Here is a 23,080-nt window from a genome sequence, read left to right as displayed (position 1 = left end):
TCAACTCTGGTATGTCTTAGATTTCCAAAGTGGTCTGCACCTCCATTCCAAATTTTGTAGGGGTCCACAAGTGAAAAAAGGTTGAAAACCACTGAACTGCAGAAATAAAGTGAGTTTAGTGCTCAGGAATGATGTCAAATCGATAGATCTGCAGATCCGAGTCTTCACTGTTTTCACAGGAATGGCAGCAGCAGTACAAATGTCCTTGCGCTGTCCTGCCAATCTGCTTCAGTCCCAGAGTGAAGGAGCACTCCTTCTAAGGGGTAAGGGCAGCTTAGTCTCCTTGACCCCTCTGCAGAGACTGCCATCTAATAGACAGCTATGGTGCTAGTGTTTGTGATGTAGAGTGTGCCTTGGTCAAGTGGCGTGTGTTTTGGTCACCATTGACCTAATCTGGATTTAGCTGGTCGCTTCCCTCAGATTTATGATAGCACTAGCTAAGTATCTTGTATCCTCACAGAGTTGCATAAATAATCTTTGTGAGGCAGGATTAGAGTTGTTATCCTATTATAACTCCCATAGATAATAGCATCTAATTTGCTCTTCATTTCAAAGCCATGTATCTGCAAAGGAAGCGGAGGATTTCACACATGCACAGGAAAAAAGCTTGTATCTACTTTTCAGGTTGAAGAAAATATTCTAGCACATACTTATTTAAGATTGAGGAATCCACCCCTGCTTTTCATTTTAGTTTGATAACATGGGGGTAGGCAGATTTTGCAAATAACACATGGTAGGGTTTAAAAGCAGAACTGTGCAGAGCCCAGTGCTCTTAGTTTACGGAGCCCCATTTAAACAATTTTAGATTTAGTTTGCCTGGTGTCAGAGAGACCTATTCTAATGTTGAATAGTCACAATAATCTAGACCATTTTGTTTGTAGTTCAGATAAATCAATACACAATACGAATAAGGTAACTGACTGTGTTTATGCAGTTTCTGTGGATTTCTAGTAAACTGGTTGGGGTAGTGGAATCAGGTTCCTCATTAAAGTGAGCTTGGAATATATTGGAGTCAGTGAGACTACTTGCATGAGTAAAGACCACTTTCCTTGGGGTCTTTGTAGCTGAAGTAACATGGTAATGGCTGAGAGTTTTATACAAATGCATCTGATGTTTTATTTCCACTAAGTTTGCTGTTGGTTTTGCCTAATAATTTCTGATGTTTTGTCCTTTTTTGAGATGGGGAAAGCGCCAGGACCAACTAATGAAACGATATTGTAAACTGGAATGGAAACACACATTTGTGATGACTCGCAGTGTTTCTGATGTTTACGTCTGAAAATGTCTAGAAATGCCTGATGGGCCCAGTAACTGCTAATGTTATGGCCAAGAGACTGTAGCTATTTTATTCTTGATCCAGCCGTAGGAAACTGCATTAAGTAACTTAAATTTGGAGATGGTGAACTGAGCTTTCCAATAGGAGCGTGTATATTTTGATTGCCTGTTTTCTATGAAGAGTTTCTACAAAATCACTTTGGGCCAAATTCTGTCCTTGGATGCAGGTGAAGTAAACGGGTGATTCATGTGTGCTTCCAAGGGCATATCTAGCCCATAATTTCAACATATTTGCACTGCAGAAACCAGATGCTCTCTTACCTGTTGTGACAAAGCTCCGAGCCTATATTGGTGGGTCCTGCGCTTCCTGGCGGATACAGTGGCCTCAGAAGCTCGCTAAGGCCCTCCCATTACCAGTATGGCGACAAAGGTTACAGCTTACTGAGCTATTTTCATCACAGGCCGGTATGGGAGGTGGGAAGGTGGAATACCCACAGTCTCTGTTGCTCCTTAGAGCTCCGTAGGCACCGTTTGGTCTCCTGCCTGGACCAAAGTCTGTTTCCCCTTCCAAAGGGATCTCTGTAGATCGTGCGGAGGGGGTGGGGAACCCGGGCCCACCCTCTACTCCGGGTTCCAGCCCAGGGACCCTAATGGTAGCAGCTGTTAGCGGCTTCCCTCCTTCACTGACGCTGCTTTGATTCCCTGGGCCACTTCCCCGTGCTCCCCTTTTCCAAGCTTCACCCTTACCTCAGGGCTCAGTACTGCTTCCTCTCCTCCAGCTCCTTTCACCTGGGCTCCTCTCCAGAGAACTGGCAAGGAGAGCTTTTAAAGCAGTATAAGTGAGACCTTAATTGGTTCCAGCTGTCTCCTTTAGCCTAACAGCCTTAACTGACCCTTTGTCAGTTAATTGAGGTCAGGTGCCGGCATTAGCCTGATGACCTTAACTGGTTAAATTGGCCTCAGGTGTCTTGATTGTCCTGGAGTAGCCCTTGTTCAGCTATCCAGGGAATAGGGACCTGCTCATTCTGAGGCTGATATACCTGCCTTCCACTACCCTCATATCCTTCTGGCGTGAGTCCGTCACCCCGTCTGTAGTTATTCATTGAAAGAAGTATTTCTGAAGACTTGTGGCAATCACTATTTTAACTGTCTCCTTAGTTCTCAGAAATGTGTGTCACTAAATATCAAAATGAGATCAGCTGGTTTTATTCGTCTACTTTTTGTTTGTCTATAGATTCTAACCACTGGGATGTGTAGGTCTGGGAAGAGCATAATTACAATTTTATTCATAATGTAAAGACCAGAGAATTTTGCAACCTGGAGCTTGCTTATTTTCACTCAGACTCAGATTATTCATTCCCACAATTATAAATTTAAAAACCACACCAGTCAATATGTACTGAACTCTGAAGTTTTTTCATAATGCAAAACAAGACATTTGTCTATGTATGTCATACCATGAGCAATCTTTCCCCTGGTATTTACTATAGTAGGGTTTTTAAAGAGTCAGAATGGATATGTAATTCTCCAAATACAAAAGCAAAAATATTCAGATACGAAGAGCTGGGGAATCTGTCATAACTTGTTACAGCAAATGAACTCTCAAAGTAACAAGGATATCTAAAGTGAAGTCATTTTTCCTGGTAGCTTACGTAACCTTTTAAATGTAATGTTTTGGCTTTTCGGCTATCTGTCAGAACATGTGTTGTCTAGGAATGTCATTGAATTCTTTGAATAAAATTTAAGAACTGGAAAATAGCTTTCATTCTGATGTATGTTTTAAGTATATCACCTATTTTGGACTCTATAAGAATTGGATTTGTTCACAACACCTTTCCCTTTATACAGAACCACTAGCTGGCAAGAATCTTCTAATATTCCCTAACAAGCAACTGGAAATGTAAAGGCAAGCGTTTTGATCAATTAATAATGAGCTTATATGTCAAAGGTTGCAATAGGAAATAACGCTGGGCCAGATTCTTTGCTAGTGTCAATCAGCTTAGCTCCATTGACTTCAGTTTACACCAGCTGATGCTGGGGTTGTTTTTGTGAAGTGAGGTTAGACTGCAATTTGTTAGATATGCAAGACTCCGTGGGCCAGATTTGCTGCCTTGGCTGAACTGTGCATGAGGCAAGATCAGAGGTGGAGGGGCTGCAGTGGCTTTAGGTAAACTTTGCAGTCCCCAGGTCAACATCTCGCTCACTGTTGGGCCTGAAAACTACGCTGTATTGCATCAGCTGCTAGCAGTTTCCAGGCACTGTTCTAGCAGCTGGGGATTGCTGTGCTGCCCTCAGCTATACCTGCTGTTCTCCAGGCACTTCCCCCTACAGCAGATGGTGGGAGGCGATTATCATGAGAACTGCTGTGGCAGCTCTACATGGGCCCGATCCACTGGCTTTGAGGCAGCTCTGCACAGATTTATAGTAGCCAAGCAGATGAGTGTGTCAGTGAGATCAAAACACTTTTGGCCCTGAATCTGATCTCACTTCCACTCACTTGCTTAGCTACTATAAATCTCCTCTGCCTGGACTGGCGCTTTCTCTCAGATCTCCTCATTAATGTGCCCCCAATAAAATATGGCTGCTTTAAATTCCAAAGCCATCTACAACCCGGGCTACCCTGGAGGGCTGTGCTGCACCAGGGAGCCACAAAGGATGGAGAGGTGGTTGAGAGAGAGAGAAATGAAGAGCGCTAAAAGGAAAGAGCAGCAGGCTTCATCCTCTGGTCCTGTGCCTTATGTCTGCATTATCTATGGCAAGGACTGTCGCTTGAAAATTGGGCTTTTTAGCCATTTGTGGTGCTGCGGCAGCATGACACACAGTATCTGAAAGCTTTGGTGCTTACACCGTCGTCTTTTGAAGCAGACAGATGTCATTCAATTCAATCCAATCCCACGTTCCTGTCATTGTACTGAACTTCAGTCTTCTCAGACATTTTCCTCTGCTCCTCCTTAGCCATTCTCCTGTTTATCACCACTGCTCCCCTCCCACATGCTCAAAAAATAACACTTCTGGGTAACTAATATAACATGGGATTGCATTTACTACCTGGGCTAGGGATTCAGAAGTGGGGGAAGCCATTTTTGTTGTGGAAGACAGACGAGGACTTCTGGAAACAGCAGCTGGTCGAGAAGAGAATTTTGCATAAACACACAGTAGTTACTGAGAAATAACCATAGTGTGATTATACAAATCAGAAAAGTGGGGCCCAAACTCCCTGATAACACTAGTGTAACTGGGAAAGTTGGAGCTTGGGAGTGCAGCCAGGGGTCAGTAACTGTCTGGCATCCCTATACAGAGTGAAACAGGATCTGACTGCCTGAGGAGATTCCATTGCAGTAGAAATGGACAAATCATCATTATACCACCTGTTAGCATTAAACGTTGTTAGGAGTCTCCAGAGATAGGCAACTACTGCTTCCTGTGTGGTGCAGCCAGTGTGACCTGGCAGCAACAGAGACATGCCATGGCTACTACAGGAGGGTGAGGCACACACAAATATACACTCCCTGGTGGATGGGGAGAATCTGCAAAGCTACAGATTCTCTGGTCCCATTCCCATCCCTTGTCCCAATCTTCTTCCTTCCAGCCCCTTCCCCCTGCAGCAGCATGTTATGAACCTGATGAGCTTGGCGCAGCATCACAAGGCTGTGTCCATATCTCACGGCATCCTATCCCCCACCGGAGATAAATGAAATTAATATGACTAACCAGTTCCGCTGAGGAGATGACCCTCTTTGGTTGTGGCGGAGGAGCTAAGATACGTGTTCTTATCTGCACTGTAAGGAGGTAAGACCATAAGCCTGTTCTTGCATATCCTGCGAGGCTTTGCTTTTACATCTGATATGAAAGATGGCATCTCCAGTAACACAGTGCTGCCCCCTCACGCACGCATGTCATGATGGGGCAGAGGGAAGAGCTCCACTTCCCGAAGCACCAGCATCTCCTTTTGGGGAACTTAGTGGTCCCTTCCAAGTATTTCCCTGGCCTGACTAGCCCTGGCTTGTGTTAGCTGACCAGACTACAGCTCAAGCCAGGGCACACCAAGATGTGAAGAATAATGTCAATAGGAGTTATTTTCATTCTTAAAGGGGAAAGTAGACTCTTCAGTAGATGCTAACTAGATGAAAAGTTCAGGCAGGAATAAGAGGAGTTTCCTGTAAAGTTACTCTATTAAAGATGACCTGCAAAGAAAAATAAAATTGGGCTTTTGCCCTTTTGGGCTTCTTTCTGATGGAACAAGGCGTGAAATTTTTTTTCAAAAAAGAGGGTTTTTTTTCCCCCACTCGGCTGTGTTTTAACATTAGAAATTATAGAACAGTCTCCGAAGACTGGCGGATTTGCGAAATGGTGATTCCAGAAGAGCCAAGAGAGTGAAAGTTGAGAACTGAGAGGGGAAGGGATTTTTAGTCGGATTGTTTCCATGATATTTTCTTTGTTTTTATTGATGCCTATTTAACAGTAATGAATAATTAATATTGTGGGTAAAGGAAGGTTTGTTAAAGGTCCCAACACCCTTGTACCTTGAATTAAGGTGTTAAAGCTCAAAATAAAACCCCCTGAGACCTATTGAAACTAGGGATTAGAAGCATTGGCATTCCTGAATTATTTCTAAAGTGAAACAAACACACACACCACACCCGCCCTCCCCCCAAAAACTCCCCAAACAACTCGGGTCATCTCTTCTTCATCATAGCAAAACAAAGCAGGGCACAAGTCCACTTAACAAAATATTCTTTGCACATCACCTGTAACTGAATAAGTAATGCAGAAAATGTAAACAAGTCTCAGAAACTGAAGGTTTACATCCTACATGTGTATGGAGGTTTGGTGGAGAAGTATTCATAGTCCTAGTGCTGTGGTGAGATCCCTGACCTGAGAGATGCTGTGTTTGTGTACATATTCTTAGTTAGTTCTTTTATAATCAAATGCAAGCCCTTTTAAACCAGCCTTTTTTTTATTCTAAGCCAAGGCCGTCTTTAAACTTTTATTAGTGACTAAACATCAGTACTTTAGATAAGCCCCAGCACCTCCCCACTTTCGCTGTACATGATACTGTTCTAGTCTGAACAATTCTTCATACATTTTTATCACTTTATGTTGCCAGGTCCAGAAGTAGATCCCCTAGACTCCAGGCTTTCCTGTGAAATTTATAACTAGGCATTTCAAAGGTTTCTTCTGCCAAAGATGAAATGAAAAATCTGCAGCGGAATACACTACCCATTTGCTAAGTAAAGCCATCCTGGTTGGATGCATATTCCCATTTCCCAGGAAAGAGAAGCCCAGAAGTGGCTAGAAACGTCTTAATGTGCAGAGGAATTTTGAATCACTTCTTGAGATTAATGCATACTTTTGGGTACTGGTTACCATTGGGAAATCGCTATTCACAGCAGGACCAGAGATGTAAAATATTTTCTCCCCCCTTACATAAATAAATAAATACAAGTGTGTAATTTGCTGACACAAACTATTTGCTTAAAATGGGCAATAGGCCTTGGGGAGATGTTTATGATACGGGCTAGATTAACTTTAGGAAGCAGCAGCTGGTGCTTTCAAACTGCTCGATGTTGGAATGATCTTCTGTAGCAGGAGGTAGAGGGAAGCAAAAAAGTGCAGCTGCCTCTTCCTAGAGCTAATTTTAAAAGAGCAATGAGGTAGTAATTACCATCCTTCCCTAATGTTCTTTGTGAGGGTAAGAGGTTTAATGATCGGTCTAGGGTGGAAGAGAAAAACACTAACCAGGCTGCAAACCACTGTTAATAAACTCTATTGCCCCAGTTTTTGTCCGGGTACTTAAGAACCTCAGACCTTCTTGGTTCCAATGGGAGTTGAGGGTGCTCATTACTTCACAGGAGGTGTCCAGTACATCTCAGAATGAGACCCTGGTTTTATACTTCTCCAGAGGAATAGCTGCATCTATGGTTTAATGATTGCTGTGCAACAGGCTTTCCTGTTTCATTTACTGTCTACTCTTCCCAGGGCTCGGGGGAGAGACCAAAACAAGCTTCAAATCAGTGTTGCGGTTCTTCAAATCTGTGAATGACACAGGCTGAGGAGGATTTTCTGTGCAGTTTCTTCAGTCAACATCTCATTTCTGCTAGATGCAGACAAGTAACTGATAAGTGCAATTCATCTGACAAAACAAAAATATTTATGCATCCATTTAGATAACGGCCTCACTATTTATAAATAGGAGCATCCTGTGAAAGCTGCTTTTAGACAAGTTTGCGAAATATCTATAGGAAATGCCTTTGCATTACTGCCAGCCTTCTTCATTAACTCTTTGGAAGTGCCAAGGTTAAGGAATAACTAAACCAAATAAGTAACAACAGGAGGAAATTGGTTAGCTTGGTGGGTGCCTCATTGCATGCATTTGAAGTCCTGAGGAGGCCAAAGCCAATTGGATTATTTGTTTACTTTGATTTAAAGATGGGTGGTTTGAAGTCACACGTGCGTTAATTTTGGTCTTAGCTTTGCAAGCTTGCAGTCATCCTGGTGAGGGGGAATATGACTCAGTGTGTGTCACCTACAGAATTAGACATACTGCTTCCTGCAACACCTGGGAATGTATTGGTCTTAAGAGGTGATTCCCATCCTTGGACTTTTCTGATTTGACTAATAGGCGACTGGATCAAAACCTCTTCTGGTTCAAGGTTTAGTTTTGTAAATCAAAACCTAGCTGACGAGATTTCTGAAAAGTTCTGCCAGTATCGTATTTTTGTTGTCTCTTTCAATATTTCATCTAGCTGGATAATGAAATAGCTGGCAATTTCCATATCCTCCTTTTAGAAGTGGGGATAAATTCATTCTGTCACAATATATTTGTTCTTTTCTGAGATGGTTTCATTATGCACTGTGTGACTGAAAATTGTGTGGTCTCCAGGGAAAAGATCAAAGGAACTGCCTTAAACCCAGTTAGTCTACAAACACCATTTTTACTTTAAGGCTCGATTCTCCTATGTATTCTGTGTCCTTGAGTTAAATGTTGATGAAAGTGGGTGGGAACCTCTAAGAATATCTGTTAGAAATTGGATAAAGAGGCTTTTGTGAGAGTTAATGTCAGCTTCTTAAACTAGCACTTTTTTGCTATACCCTTTGAGTACTTAATTTAAAATACGGTTATACACTTTGTTGATGGTAGTATCAATCTGAGTTGGCTACATTTGACACATACATAGTGAATAATAAAAGAATATTTCTCTCTTGTTAGCAAAAAAAATGTATTATGTGAGTTACTGTGAAAGGGCTTTAAATAATTTTAAAATGAGTTTCATCTCATCTCTTGATCACCCAGAACAGAGTAGTAAAAATCCAATAGAGAACTAACGCAAGAGCCTTGCAGTGCATACTTGCTTACCTACACGGCTCAGCTTATTACTGTTATTTCTTATATGTAGTATGGTAATGCCTAGCTGCCTGAGTCCAGGACCTCGTTATGCTAGGTGCTGTACTAATACAACAAAAGATGGCCCTGTCCCAAAGAGCTTACAATTTATGTGAACTTAAGAATGCTAAGAATTGTCATACAAGAATGAGTCTTTCTATGTGTTGGGGGCAGGAACAGTTTATTTGCCTTACTCGTATCTGCCCTGGGCAGATACTAGTTTTTGCAAGGAGGAAACCTCAGAAAACTGGAGGGAAGCTGTCCAAAGGAGCTGATCCTGAGGCTAGTGAGATCAGTCCTCAAAGCTCCCACAGAATTCATTTGTCTAGGATTAGTCCGAGAGAGAGTAGTGCCAGGCACCCAGAAGAGTGTTCTGTAATGTACTATTGGACAGGGTAGTCATAGATGGAAAAACTCCATACTGAGCAAGCAGGCTTTAAACCGAAAAGATTGTGTATAGATCACCTCTTTACTCTGAGATGATTGATTGAGAAAGGGCTTTAGTGTTTTACTGGGCTCTCAATTATCCTGCTACTATTAGATTGGTCCTGCTTGGGGATTGATCCTGCTTTGAGCAGGGGGTTGGACTAGATGACCTCCTGAGGTCCCTTCCAACCCTGATATTCTATTTTTTTTTAAATGTTGACCTCAAACGTCATAAACAGGAACTGTAACTTAGGGTCCAGTTCTCATGTCCTTATTTACATTGACTGGTACCTTACTGTACAAGTAGTGCCAGTGAAATTAAGGGGACAACCCACAGTGAGTACCTCAATGTGAGTAAGGGTGACAGTCTGGTTTTTTACTGTGTTAATATATAGATAAAGTACGGTGAGTCGCTGTATGACACCTTCATATAACTGAATATGGACTCACTAACTGGTCAGATAAGACCCTGTGCAGAGATCCTACACAAGATCCAATGCACCATTTAAGTTCCACTGAAAATCTTATTACAGGATTTAAGTAATGCGCAGGCCCTTTGAACTGAGTTGAATTTTACTCTAATATACTTAAAGGATTGACTGAGTGTCCTATCCTGCCATAGATCCGTAGGCAAAACTCCTATTAGTGAGAATTCCATGCATAGCAGGATACTTTTAATGTGGTGAAAGCGAATATGAGCACAGACTTCGGGGAAGGAATTGTCTTCTTGCAAAAATATTGCTGTAGAAAAAAACCATCTGTTGTAGGTTCGTGACCTCATAGAATTCTGTTTTCATTAAACAATGGAAACGTGTTCAGTTTTGCTTTTACTATTGAATCTATCAATTGTCAAATATATTTTAAATTGTTAGGGAGTTGAATGAAAACAGTTTTTAAAAAAAATCTATTAGCTATGATGCAGGGTGGTGGGAGGGAGTGGGGAAACAACCCATGCCTTTGTTTTTTCAGCCAAAAGGAAACGGTTCTTTGGGTTTCCAATCTTTTTTGGGACAAATAACTTGTTTGCAAATTGTCACTAGGCCAGCTGACAAAATAACTAAATTCTGACTGGCAAAGGATGCTAGTAGCTTGTAAAAAAAATAAAAAATACAGATGTCATTTGAAGGTTAAGGTCTCCTGGACCTAGTGATTATACTTTTAAAACTTGCTTGGGGGAATGAAGGGGGGCAAAGTGGAAAATGTTAACATTCTTTTGTATTGTTTGAATTCATTCTTTTATTTATTTATTTTTTTCTCATTTATAATGCTTACGTATGCAGGAGGTTGAGGTAGGTTTTTCACTTTTAATTTGTATTTAATTTAATCTGTAGTCACAGAATGAATAATAGAATTTGTAACAATATCATGTATATTATATTCTAAACTGTCAATCTCCGTTATTAATGTGTTTTAGCTCCCAGGTTCCCCCCCCCCCATTATACATCCAGTAGATTCAATTTATCAAATGCATATGAATGGTATAGTTATTGCTTTCTTTACTCATTAATTATAGTTCAAGCCAAATTCAGTCATTATCTGTGTTTTCATGCCGAATTATTCATATAAAGAGTAAATGACATATTTTTTTAAATCATGATTCCTCTCAGAAGTGCTGAATATATTTAGCAAATGCTGTTTTAAAAACAACAAAATTGTGACTTTTTTTTAATTGTTTCATCCAGTTTGTAATAGGCTTATATTGTAATTCTTTTAAAATAGTTGTTTAATATAATTGTAGCAAAGAGGTTATAATAAGGTTAACTGGGTGACTCAGAATATTATGGGATTGAGCCATGTTCTCCGCATCCTTTACTTCCAGATTAGTTAGAGGGAGTTCCTGGCCTCCTCCCCCACACTCTGTTGTGATGTAGTTAAATAAAGCAGGTGAGTTTCCAGCTTGTGACTAGACTTATTTTTGTTGCAGTGAGCAGTCCCTTCAACAGATCAGTCCCTTTGCAAGAAGAATAAATTAAAAATCACTGAAGAAACAGGAAGCTGATATCTTGTCTATCTGCTCAGTAGAGCTGGTCAAGAAATATTGATGAAAAATGGAGGGGGAAAAATTCCATGAAACTTTCCATGGAAATATATCCATTTTCCTATCTGCTGTACTGCCGACTTCAGGCTGAATTCTGCCCTGACCAACACAGAAAGCGGAAGCAGATCTATCCACTGTTGCACACATGCTGGCAGGCAGGACAAATTTCCATGTGGTAGTCTAAGGGTATGTCTACACTGCAGTTAGACACCCGCGGCTGGCCTGTGCCAGCTGACTCAGGCTCACAAGGCTGTTTAATTACAGTGCAGACACTTGGTTTCAGGCTGCAACCCGAGTTCTGGGACCCTCCCACCTCTCAGGGTCCTAGACCCTGGGCTCCATCCCAAGTCTGAACACCTGCACCACTATTAAACAGCTCCTTAGCCGAGCCCTGTGAGCCTGAGTCAGCTGGCCCGAGGGCCAGCCGCAGGTTTTTAATTGCAGTGTAGACATACCTAAGGGACCCGTAGTAAGGTGCATCCAATTGCTTCTTTGAAAAGATGTAGCAAAAGGTAGGGTAAGCAAGGCTGCAAAGTGTTATGCAGTGGGCACAACAGCGCGTTTGGCATTCTTGTTACGTATTCCTACATCACTGCTGGAATCTCAGCCATCCACCAGGGCTTAAAAGACTTGGCAACAGTATATCCTTGAATTATGCCTGTTAGTCACCAGGAGCACTGTGGTACTAGCCACCTGCACTAAGGACAAGGAGATTCTTCCCGCTGCTCTTAATGCCCCTGCCAATGCCTAGCTAGGGGTGAAGGAGAGGGTCGGGCAGGCAGCATTTGGGAAATGGGAGCAGGCAGTGGAGGTAGGGACAGAAGGAAAATAATGGAAAGAATGGCCCTTTGTTTCAGTGGCAGTCCCGGGCAGGATTATGGATATCCCACCAGGTTGTGTCTAGGAATCCTGGGGGAGCAGGAGCAGGAGTGGGAGACGGGATCCCTGAAAAGGGTACAGTGGATACTTCCTCCAGCTCTGGTCCCTCTTCATTTTGAGGGTATGTCTACATTTGAGTTGGGAGGTGTGATTCCCAGTTTACGTAGTCATACCTGCGCTAGCTCTGCTTGAATTCTATTGCCTAAGAATAGCAGTGTGGACATTGCAATACTGGTGGCTAGATACCCCAAGTACAGTCCCGCCTGATCATCTGGGTATGTATTTGGGCTGATAGCTCAGTGGTTTGAGCATTGGCCTGCTAAACCCAGAGTTGTGAGTTCAATCCTTGAGGGGGCCACTTAGGGATCTGGGGCAAAAATCAGTACTTGGTCCTGCTAGTGAAGGCAGGGGGCTAGACTCAATGACCTTTCACGGTTCCTTCCAGTTCTAGGCAATAGGTATATCTCCTATTATTATTTATTACAGAGCTCAGCTTTGTAGCATAAGATATATAGACTTGCACTTTCTGGAGATCACCTGTTAAACCCCTGATGTTCACCGAGATGGTGGCAGTCACACTAGCTCTATATTCCATTCAGCAACAGAGAGGGTGTTTAGGGATAAAAATAACCAACATCTGTAATGCACTGTTAAACCTATTACAAGCTTCTGCAGGTTACACAGCTGCCTGGAATCATGGGCAGGGCTTGATCGGGCTTTTCTAGTCCTGTGGAGAAGTGTAGATATCATTAAAAACTCCACTGGTACTGTACAGTTCTGCAGAAATTGATCTTCATACACTGGAAGAACTATCCACATATGTTACTACCAATCCTGGTTAAAAAAAAAAAAAAAGCTGCAAAACTGTATGTGTTTCTGTGCAGCAGTTCTGATATTTTAATTTTTATTTTGTGTTTAGAATTAATTTTTTAGCCAATCTGATTTCCAGTTATATTTTTATTTTATCATCTTCAATGGCAGACTGTGCCACAACTTGTCATAGAGAACTATCACCTACATTTCTGCATGTTTTGATGTCTCTTTACACAGAGAGGCATTAAATGGCCTAATATCAGTGTACTGGACTTCCTTGTAGGAAGTAGCAGTAATAAGGCAGCAGCTTGAAAGACCCATTTACAGTGAGAGATATTAAGAGCGTCTTGTAGTTCTAAAAATATGGTTTCAAAAATCATATAGCAAATTAGTTTAGGGTGAATTTCACCCCTCTGCAGAGAACCAACACAAAGTCAATGCATCACTTAAATCATCATCTTAGGTAGGACTTTAATGTGACACAAACTTTTTTTCTGGGCCTTCTGTACAGAAATGAATGGGTAATTTCACCCTTAATATACCAATCAGCTCCTGGCTCAGCCAGAAATGAATGCCATCAGATTGAAACTGTAGTGTTATGGTTTCTTTTGTTTTGTATTGCTTTGCTTCACAGTTGAGCAGTTGTCTCTCTGAAGCTGCATGTACTAATTCTTTACTCTTTTATAAGTCATTAAAGCTTTTATTAAAAACAAAGCAAAAAACACACCAACAAAACTCAAAGGTTTTCTTCTCTTTTGTAGGGTTTTTTTTTCTTATTTTTTGTTGTGTATTTTCCTATGGTATTTTTGGCATGACATCTTGTCATGAATGTTCTAAAACAATTATTTCAGCTTTTTTTTTGCTCTTTAAAAAAAAGAAAGACAAATAGGATTGGAAAATGGACTAGACATGGGATTAAAAAATTCTATATTTTGCACCTTATTAAGCACAAGGTGTGTTTGCAGTAAAATGTTCAGGTAACACTGAAGTTAAGCTAAAACCCTTATCAAGTGCCTGTACATTTTCATTTTGTACATCAGGTTTATCCTCCACTCCTGATTTCAGAACTGGTTCCATGTGCCAACAGCATAAGAAATCTTTCGGGGGCTATGAATTATTAAACAGTTTCTGTTGCTTTAAAAAAAAAAGGCAGCAAAATGAACACTTAGAAAATTGTAAGTAGGAAAAAGAGAATATTCTGCTACCAGAAGAAAGGACTCGGTTTAAAAAAGTCTCATTAATCAAAAGTGACTAATGCTTGGTAAATCCAGCAGCAAAGCATAATCAATTACAAAACATTGTATGAAAATAAGATTTTTCAGCATAACAAAGCTAAGGAATTCAAAGGCAAGGCTGAGTCTCCATTCTTGGTGCCAGATCCTGTCCTTTTGAAGAAAAAGCCTAGAATGCTTTTGATGCCTATAAAATAAATTATAAATAATCATCTTTGCTGAAGCTGCTACTAGGTATCACAACTGTCCTTGGTCTTTACAGGCTTTGGGCTAGAGTTGCTTACCTATATGTGGGTGTGCAAATGGGATGGCACAGGAAGCCCTATTCCACTCTCCAATAATATAGTCAATGTAAGAGCCAGGCAGAATTGCATCCCCAGTGCTTGCTGAACACAGGAGGGCCCCATCCATCCTCCTCGAAGGGTGCAAGATGACCCCAAAGGAGGCTATAGCTCTACAACCACTCAATGCCAGGTCATAGAGTGAGGCCAGCATGCAAGGCAAGCAGGTTGCATCCCTTACGAAGGTGCAAAGGGTGAGAAAGGCTCAAAGAATAATATGCAAATTATAGTAACATTATATAAATCCATGGTGCACCCTCACCTCAAATCCTTCGTTCAGTTTTGATCACTTCCGCTCAAGAAGGCTATGTGAGAGGTATATGGAATATATCGAAACCAAATAAAGGGACTTGTGTTTGAATCTAAATACTTCAGGGCCTAAGCTGGTGGCCTGCTGGAGCGATATAAATTTACCCAACATATAAACATTTGCTAGGAGCATAAAATTCACTTTGGGCAGTTGCATGAAAGGGGTTTTCTGTGCTTTCTGCTAGAAGGTTTGTATACACTTCTTTTTGAAAACAGGGTATTTATTGGCCAGATACCCTAGTGGCTTCTGGTAAGTTATTTCCTATGTTTTCTGCTGTAAATTATGTGAGAATCTGAGTTGCATAAGATACAAACCAAAGCCATAAGTCACATTGCAGAATAACGTTTTTACAGCTGAATTACAAACTCCTATCATAATGGGAACATGGACAAAAATAGTTCAATTACATCATTGCTACTAGGTGTTTGCTCTGAAGTGCAGAGTTTAAGGTCAAATCGTGATGTACTACACTATGGTAAATCTGGAGTAGTTGCACTAAAATCAGTGGAATTATTCTGGATTTACACTGGTGTATGGTAATCGGAGTAGCCTGATTTGGCACATCCTGCGTTCTCCAAACAACATACTATCTACATTATTGCCATAAGTTGTCCCGTGGTATTGTGAGATGCTAGGAAATGATCTGGAGATTACAGAAGTTATTTGATGAAAATCCAGATTTTGAGAAACAATTTTGGCAGAGGGCATTGAAGTGAAATGCTAAATCTCATAAACTTTTCTCCATTTTAATTTTCCAAACGGTGTTCAGTCTGTATCTTATGATGTACCGTGCTAATGGTTTTATCTGTTTAATTTTTATTTTATTTTCAGGGAGCCGTAAGAAGGCAGGTATTGTTTGTAAAACTGTACAAAAAGACTGCTTACGTTTTCTCTAAATTTCCTATTTTTCCCCCCATTTAGGATGATTATTTCAGAAACTGGAACCCAAACAAACCATTTGATCAAGGTAAAAATATTTCCTGATGTACACATATACCTCTCTTTCTCTCTCTTTCTCTGTCAGAGGTGGGCTGTGCTGCAAAATTAGATCCCGCTTCCAATTTATTCAAAGTTTGGGATACCTTAAATCTGAGGGTTTGACTTACCCTTGTATTTTACAACTGTATTTTTTCAATGCTCTTCCCTTCCTGTTTGCATTTGATGGTAATGTGTATACTTAGAAAGATGCACTGTAGCTGGTAGTCCAGATCTAACAATGCCATCCAAAATGAGTTACTGAACATACATTAACAGTTATTGAAAACTGAGTTAAATGGTTGTTTTTGCAACTTAAATTGTTTTTATTGTCTAACACTCAAGTGCGTATTACTTGCATTCCGTGGCATTTTAAGTCAGAGAATGGACTGCAGAATTGGTTCCCAAGCGAAGATGCTGTTGTATATTTGCTGCTGACTCAGACACTGGTACTAGCTATGACTCCTAAAACAATTTGCACTTTCTTTGCCTCAGTCAGTTAAGTCATGGCAATATTCCCACCATCTCTGAGTGCTTGTCTAAGGCCTTGTCTACACTTAAGTCAACCTCCTTTTGTCTGTGGTCACCAGTCCTCACCAGGAGTGCTTGCACCAACCTAACAGTGGGGGGGGGGCCTGAAACCTGGCTTTCAGCTCCCCGTGGAACCCCCAGCTACCTGAGAGCCCAGCAGACAGGGTGCAGAGCTGACAGGTGATGTAAGTAACGCATTGTCTGTACAGACGCTGTGTCACCCTAAACACATGGACCTAAGCGCTATGCCTCTCATGGAGATGAGGTTATTCGGTCGGCGTTGTGGGGGACTTGCATCGGTGGGAGCAGTGCTGTCGTGTAGACACTTAGAGTTAGGTTGACGTAAGTGTCTACCGAACTCCGTAGCGTAGACCTGGCCTAACTGGGGAAATGTAGCAGCATATTGATATCGGTGTAATAACACTGTCACAGATCCTGGCAAGTGCCCTTTTCTGGCCCCTCACTGGGCTACTGTGAGGGGAATTCCAGCATCTGTGCTCGGATTCCTATGGTGTTTCAAGCTCCTGGAGCCTGAATGGCATCCAGGCACTGCCCCAATCTTGGGGTCCCTAGGCACACTCTCAGGGTGCACGCTTTCTGTCAGCTCCCCCTTCCAAGTGTTGTAACCCACGGTCCATCCACCTAGCCCCTCTGGATGCAACATTTACCTTTCAGATTCTCCCATATTTAAATGCATCCCTCTCCTGGAACTCTACCCAGCATCTGTGAAGCTTCTGGTTTACAATTTCAGTCTCCCGGGGCACACAGTAGTTGTGAAGCAGTCAACACACACGTGTTGCTCAGTAACATCTTTATGCTCATATTTAATCATGCAAAAGCACATGAGAGTCCATTTTATACAGAACAATAAAACATCCTAAAATTAATGACCCTCACTAGCTCACCCTTCCTTTGGGAGATCATCTGTGTTCTGTAGGTCAGGCAGGCCAGGGTCCTCCACTCCTTTGCCTGTGTCACCTCTGCAGCAACCTCCTCGTCTTAATCTGGTGCAAGATGTTCCCCTCCCAAACGCCCCTTCTCGTGAATGCCTTTATAGACTCCTGCTAGGGTCACCTGCTTCTTTTGTTCAGTCTTTTGGTATTTTTCCATGGCTCTCAAATTTCCCTCCCTTCAGATAAGGATAGGAGGTGTCCTCTCCCAGCTACAACAAAGCCGTTGTACTTTGAATAGATGACATCTAGTGCTAATCTCTCCCCATTGTCTTTGGCCTGGTAGGGACTTGACACAGCCCTGTTAATTTATGGTAGATCCATATCCAATACAGTTTCATAAAATTATCCACAAATCAGAAATGATACAGACAGAACCTCCAAATTGTCACAGACACCGCTAGAGCCGTGCTGGTGTAACTCCCCGTGTGCATACTTCTATTCTGGAATAAGTGTGTCCACATAGGAGGGCATCCTGGTATAATTATGCAACTAAATTTCTACATGTAGACAAGCCCTAAAATAGCAGCCAAATGAGAGAAAATATGTATGTTGCAATAATACAAAAGCACAAACAAGGAGACCTTGGGATGACTGACTGAATTCTAGTGTTCAATTGAGAAAACATGCTGCTCACATTCCGCTTACCAAGAGAAAGCAGCATTAATACAAGGTGCAAGTTGGAAGAAATGGAATTTCTGTTTCCTGCCAAATTTTATTCACATCTGATATTTCAATATGTAATATCGGATATGGTGAAAAACGGGTTCTGTATCAAAATATTTACATGCACAACCATACTCTAGTATAGTGTCTTACTTGACCGAAGGAACCTCTATCAATTCACCATCCCTTAGTACTCTGCCCTGCAGCTTTCAACAATGGTTATGTGCAAAAATATCTTGGTTTGGGCTTGAAAACATGACCCATAACCCAAAGGTGAGTATTAGCAACTGAATCATACTGGCACCGCAAGGATTGTTTAAAACCTGATTGTCCTCCTGAGTGTAAGGAAGCTGGCAGGGGTAAAGAACATGTTCTGAAAAGGAAGGATGCGACCTACATAAGACTGTCCTCCCTGCTATGCACTGAAATAGGTCAGCATTCAGCAAGGATTGAAGGAGCAAACTAGTGCACAGCAGCACTGGATATGGGCAATCGGAATCAGACAAAAGATACTGCGCAACCGACCCTGGTCCCTGCCCGTAGAAACCTGGTAACGTTAAGCAAGCAGGTCAGCAATCTAAGGAGACCAGTGCACCAGGGCATGCATCCTGGGATAGGAAAAAAGAAACTCAAGTTTTCTGTGTAACATGGCCAGCATGACAGACCAAAAGCAACAGGAAAAGAAACCTGTATGTCTTGCTAGATGGGTATGTGGAGTAGCGATGACCTACAGAATGTTCTCACAGATGACATGTTGACATTTGGAGACAGAAAATGCACTCTTTGGGGAGTAGGCCTGGTATTGGAAGACATTTGTCCTGGGCAATCACAGCAGAATGTCAGTGGACACACTAAAAGCCATGATATTGTTAGGTGTTCTGTGCTTGACAGTTGGTGTCAGTTCAGTAAAGGGCAGCGGAAACAAAGAAACCATAACAATCCATTTGTCTAAAAGGCAGTCATGAAAGTAATGCAAATTGATAATAGGCCATCACTGTGTAGTTAAGATCAGAAGATTCCATTTTATCTTGGTAATCATTATATATCCACTGAACCTCGTATTCAGAAAGGCAGCATCTTGGTGACCTGCCATTATATAAAAGACGTCGGCACTGAGACACTAATCACTCCTATACCTCAGAAGGGCGTAGAGTGAAGCTACTTGCAGTTGCTTTTCATTATGTTCTTGAGCCTTTTTGAAGTGTACTTTTTCTGGGGAAATACAGGGGGCAACTAAGTTTCCCAAAGAGACTTATGTTTACCTGGACCCAGCTATCGCCTGTTCTGCGGTAGCGTGTACTGATGTCTATTGCATAGAGGGCATCTCTGTTTTTCTGTCAGCTGCTCACTTTTCCAGTGGACAGTGCAATGTAAACCTTCAGCTGTTGTGCACCAAGCCACCCAGTAGGAGAATCAGGGCCAATGTGTTTCAGCTACGAAATCTCAGACAAATCATTAACCTGTTCCAGAGGCCAGGTTTTCCTGGCCACGTGATGCAGGATTCTCTGAGTAGTATTGTTTCATTACTGGGTATCATATCTCTTAAGTTGTAGAACCTCCCGAATCATCACGTCTTTTAAAATGTCTCTCTCCTGCTACTTGTGTGTCCTAGAATTGATCATATCTTGCTTTCCAGATTCAATCTTAGGGCCACGTTTTTAGAAATGTCTAATTATACACACAGTTACCACAATACTGATGAAATGCACCCCTGTGCTGAAGATTCAGCACAATCCATTACACCAGCTAAGCCCTATTTTGAGGACTTAAGTAGGATTTAAGTGGTGAGTAAACCTTGTGCGGCCCTCGCAGAGGTGAATTTAACTCCCATTGACTACAAATGACCAGTTAGATGGAGAGGTAGTCAGATGGATGTGTAATCATTGTGATTTCCCAGACAATAATGGTGTTTGTGTGAGCAGACTATACAGACACATTGTTGGACACACAGTTAAACTCAATTTGTAAAAAAAAATCAGCCATCAATTTGTTTTCTTTTAAATTCTGTATTTACATATAACTTGACTTTAAATAAATATTCCACATGCTTCTGTTCCTACTCAGCATTATTGAAACTTTTCATTATCTTGCTTTTCCTGAGATGCTGATCTTCTTGTGATCTTAGAATTTTAATTATGTCACTTTCCCTGCTTCGAGTTTGTAATTGGTTTGCTTTCAAACTTCTAATCTCGCTGCTCCCTCCTGTGACTGCATTGTTCCCTTTGCAGGGCTTTTGGAGTGACTCTGCACATCTTTTCCAAAGACTCCCAAGTGTGGCTATTGTATTCTGACTTATAATTAGTATCCATGCTTTAAATTAATGATTGAGCAATTCAGCAATAGGAGCTCATAAATTGGGAAGTTATATAAGAAAATGGATTCTCAGACAATTAACAGAAGTGTTCTGTTTTCCTAAGAAAACAGAAAAATGATGAGCAACTTTTACAGGCATTCTGAGTCAATAAATACAATACAATTTAGAATGCCTGTAAGTTATTATCTTTGAGAGTGTCATTACGGTCTCTCTCGGAAAAGGAAAATAGATGTAGACGCCTCATTTTTATCTAACATTTTTCAGTTAGGTTTTCAATGGTCAGAGTGGGGTGAAGTATTCACATCCCTTTCAATTTAACATATGTATTGAAAAACACACCCATCTTGTGTTCTGAGTGGCTGTACAGATATTATAAGAACCAAACCAGTTCTCACCAATCTCCAATATGTAAATACACATACTCCGTCATGTAGCTAGCTATTCATGACTCCCCCCACAAAAAATACCTGGGAAAATAAATGAGCCTTGATCTGATGGTCAAACAAGTACAGCTCTCGTGAACCAAGGCAAAAATAATAGGCCCCTCAATGAAAAAGATCTGCCTCCGGTGGCCCTGTGATTAAGCCAATGGATAGTAGCTGGAATGCTTAGTTTAAACAATAACACCTTAAATTGTACCTGGAAATGCACTGGAAGATGGTGCAGATCCTAGAGCCTTGTTGTAATTTCTGTAACCAGTTTTGCCCAGTTGATTAACAAAGGAGAAAAGAGCAATTAATGGGTAAAATTGATGTGCAGTGTTCATGGTATGTAATGATACACAGAGGGTGCCCAACATAAAAACTCCACAGGCAAGAAATTGCATGTGTGCCTTGCACAAAAGCTTGGGGGCAAAATTCTGTTCTCAGCTACATGGGTCTAAATCCAGGGCATCTCCACTGACTTTAAGACTCAAAGAAGAGTAACTGAGAACAGAATCTGGCTCCTGAGCTGTCAATATGAGAGCTTAGGGAGAACCTCAACTTTATGGACTTGTGAAGCCACACCTCTTGCTGTCATGATGGGGAGCTACTGGCCTCCAGCTTGATCTCTTTTCCCTCAGGTAATCCTGGGGCTGCTGGTCTCCTCCTTGTTTCTCTTTTCATTCTCTCTTCCTCTGTGAGTGTCAATGAGGGCAGGAATGTGTGGAACAGAAAGTCAGAGTGGATACAATAATGAATATGAGTTACAGAATAAATGAGGAGGAAGAGTGACTCAGTAGAGATGAAAGAAGGAGAAGAGATTGGTGAATTAAGGGGTGGACTGAATGAGCGAGATGCTAAAGAAAGGGATGCAGGGAATGAAACTTACGGTGACCAGACAGCAAGTGTGAAAAATCAGGACGGGGGTGGGGGGTAATAGGCTTCTATATAAGAAAAAGCCTTAAATATTGGGACTGTCCCTATAAAATCAGATAAAATCTGGTTAACCTAATGAAACTGTATGCATATGTTCCAAACTTGAGCTTTGGCTGTCATTTGTTTTCCACACCAGGAACAAAGAAGGAACTCCATCGAGAGAAACAGGTTTCCCGAGCCATGAGACTTTCTGAGATTTCAAAAACTTTCCCATTCCATATTGGGACAAAACGGAGACATGACGTTTTTGAGAGAGAGACCCCAGTACAGCCAATAACTGGTGATTATGGCACTCACCTGAGCGTTCTTCCATTCTCCCACCTCCCAGGAATCCCCTGATGAGCCAGGCCATGTGCTGTTCTGGGGTCTCTCTCTCAAAAACTTCAGATGTTTCTGTTTTGTCCCAAAGTGGAATGGGAAACTTTTTGAAATCTCAGAAAGTCTCATTGGTCGGGAAACCCTGTTTCCCAGCCAGTTCTCTCGATGGAGTTCCTATATCCATGTGGAAATACTTCAGTGTGGAACGAAAGGGGCAGATGATGCTTTTTTATCAAGTTGTGTATCTGTACTAAAAGCCAATTGAGAGTGTTGGGGGAGTTTTCCAAAAACCTCATAAGGGATTTAGAAGCAGAAAACTTTGAATGGGACTTGTGCGCTTTAATCCCTTGTGAACCTCCGTGCTTCTCAAAGAAGAAAAACAAAAATGTGCATCCTACTAAAGCATTGCAGAATTCTGAGCTGGCTTCTGTACAAGTATCTTACGCACAGTGTTACTTGGATTTCTGGCTGTGGGCAAAAATATGAATGATCTGAGAGAATCTTAAATGACACCAGGATGCCTTGAAGTGATTCAAACAAACACCACATCTGTTACAGACTCCTGTCTGTTTAGCCAGAGAAGAGGTAATTTCTCTTGCGTGGTATAACCTCTTTTCCTAGAATATGCAAAGGAGTAACTGAACCATGCACTGTAAGGGTGACATTTACCCTAGTGCAGAGATCTATGTACCTCTTTAGTCTCAGGTAAGCCTTATCTTGAGTGCTTAAATGGTGCAATAGGTTTTTCACTGGCCCTCTGTACTTTGGCAGAATTCTTCCAGAAAGAACTACCAAAATAAAGAACAGTATCTAGTTACATGGGTTTCTTATAGGAAAAACCCAACTAGGATTAATAGTAAAACCTAGTTCTTTTCAACTGGAACCTTTCGAAGGAAGTAAGCATCATTATCCCCACTTTATATTTGGGGAAACTGAAACAGAGAGGTGTGAAGTGACTTGCCCAAGGTCAGCCAGCAGGCAGTGGCCAAGCCAGGAGTAGGATCCGGGTGTCCTGAGTCCCAGTCTATTTCTCTATCAAGGAGGCAATGCTTAGCCTTAGATCAATTACATGCACATTTACTCTGAGGCTGTAATTTACCCCATGGCTTGGGGATGGGACATTCACCTGTTGGAGCTGTAGTTCAGTTTTAAAGCTAAAAATGCCTAGATGATCCTCTCTATAGTGTATGAATCTGTAGACACCGGCCTTTTCATATGTCATTTCCCCAAAGAGGAGGAAAAGAGAGAGGTAAAAACACTGACTTAAAAT

General features: G+C 41.5%; 1 protein-coding gene across 2 annotated transcripts in view; it reads left to right on the top strand.

The window, feature by feature from the left end:
• The window catches only part of SPOCK1 (SPARC (osteonectin), cwcv and kazal like domains proteoglycan 1), a 474,634-nt gene that overhangs the window by 166,209 nt on the left and 285,345 nt on the right, over window positions 1-23,080 (top strand). The window contains exons 3-4 of one of the 2 annotated variants that reach the window (XM_039486676.1): window positions 10,366-10,374; window positions 15,620-15,665. In XM_039486676.1, the coding sequence (XP_039342610.1) occupies window positions 10,366-10,374; window positions 15,620-15,665 (55 nt within the window). The remainder of the gene's footprint in view (window positions 1-10,365; window positions 10,375-15,619; window positions 15,666-23,080) is intronic. The other variant, XM_039486677.1, reaches the window with a different exon arrangement.

Source organism: Mauremys reevesii, linkage group 8 (genome assembly GCF_016161935.1).
Source record: "Mauremys reevesii isolate NIE-2019 linkage group 8, ASM1616193v1, whole genome shotgun sequence".
Lineage (NCBI taxonomy): Eukaryota > Metazoa > Chordata > Testudines > Geoemydidae > Mauremys > Mauremys reevesii.
This window is presented reverse-complemented; position numbering and strand designations above follow the sequence as displayed.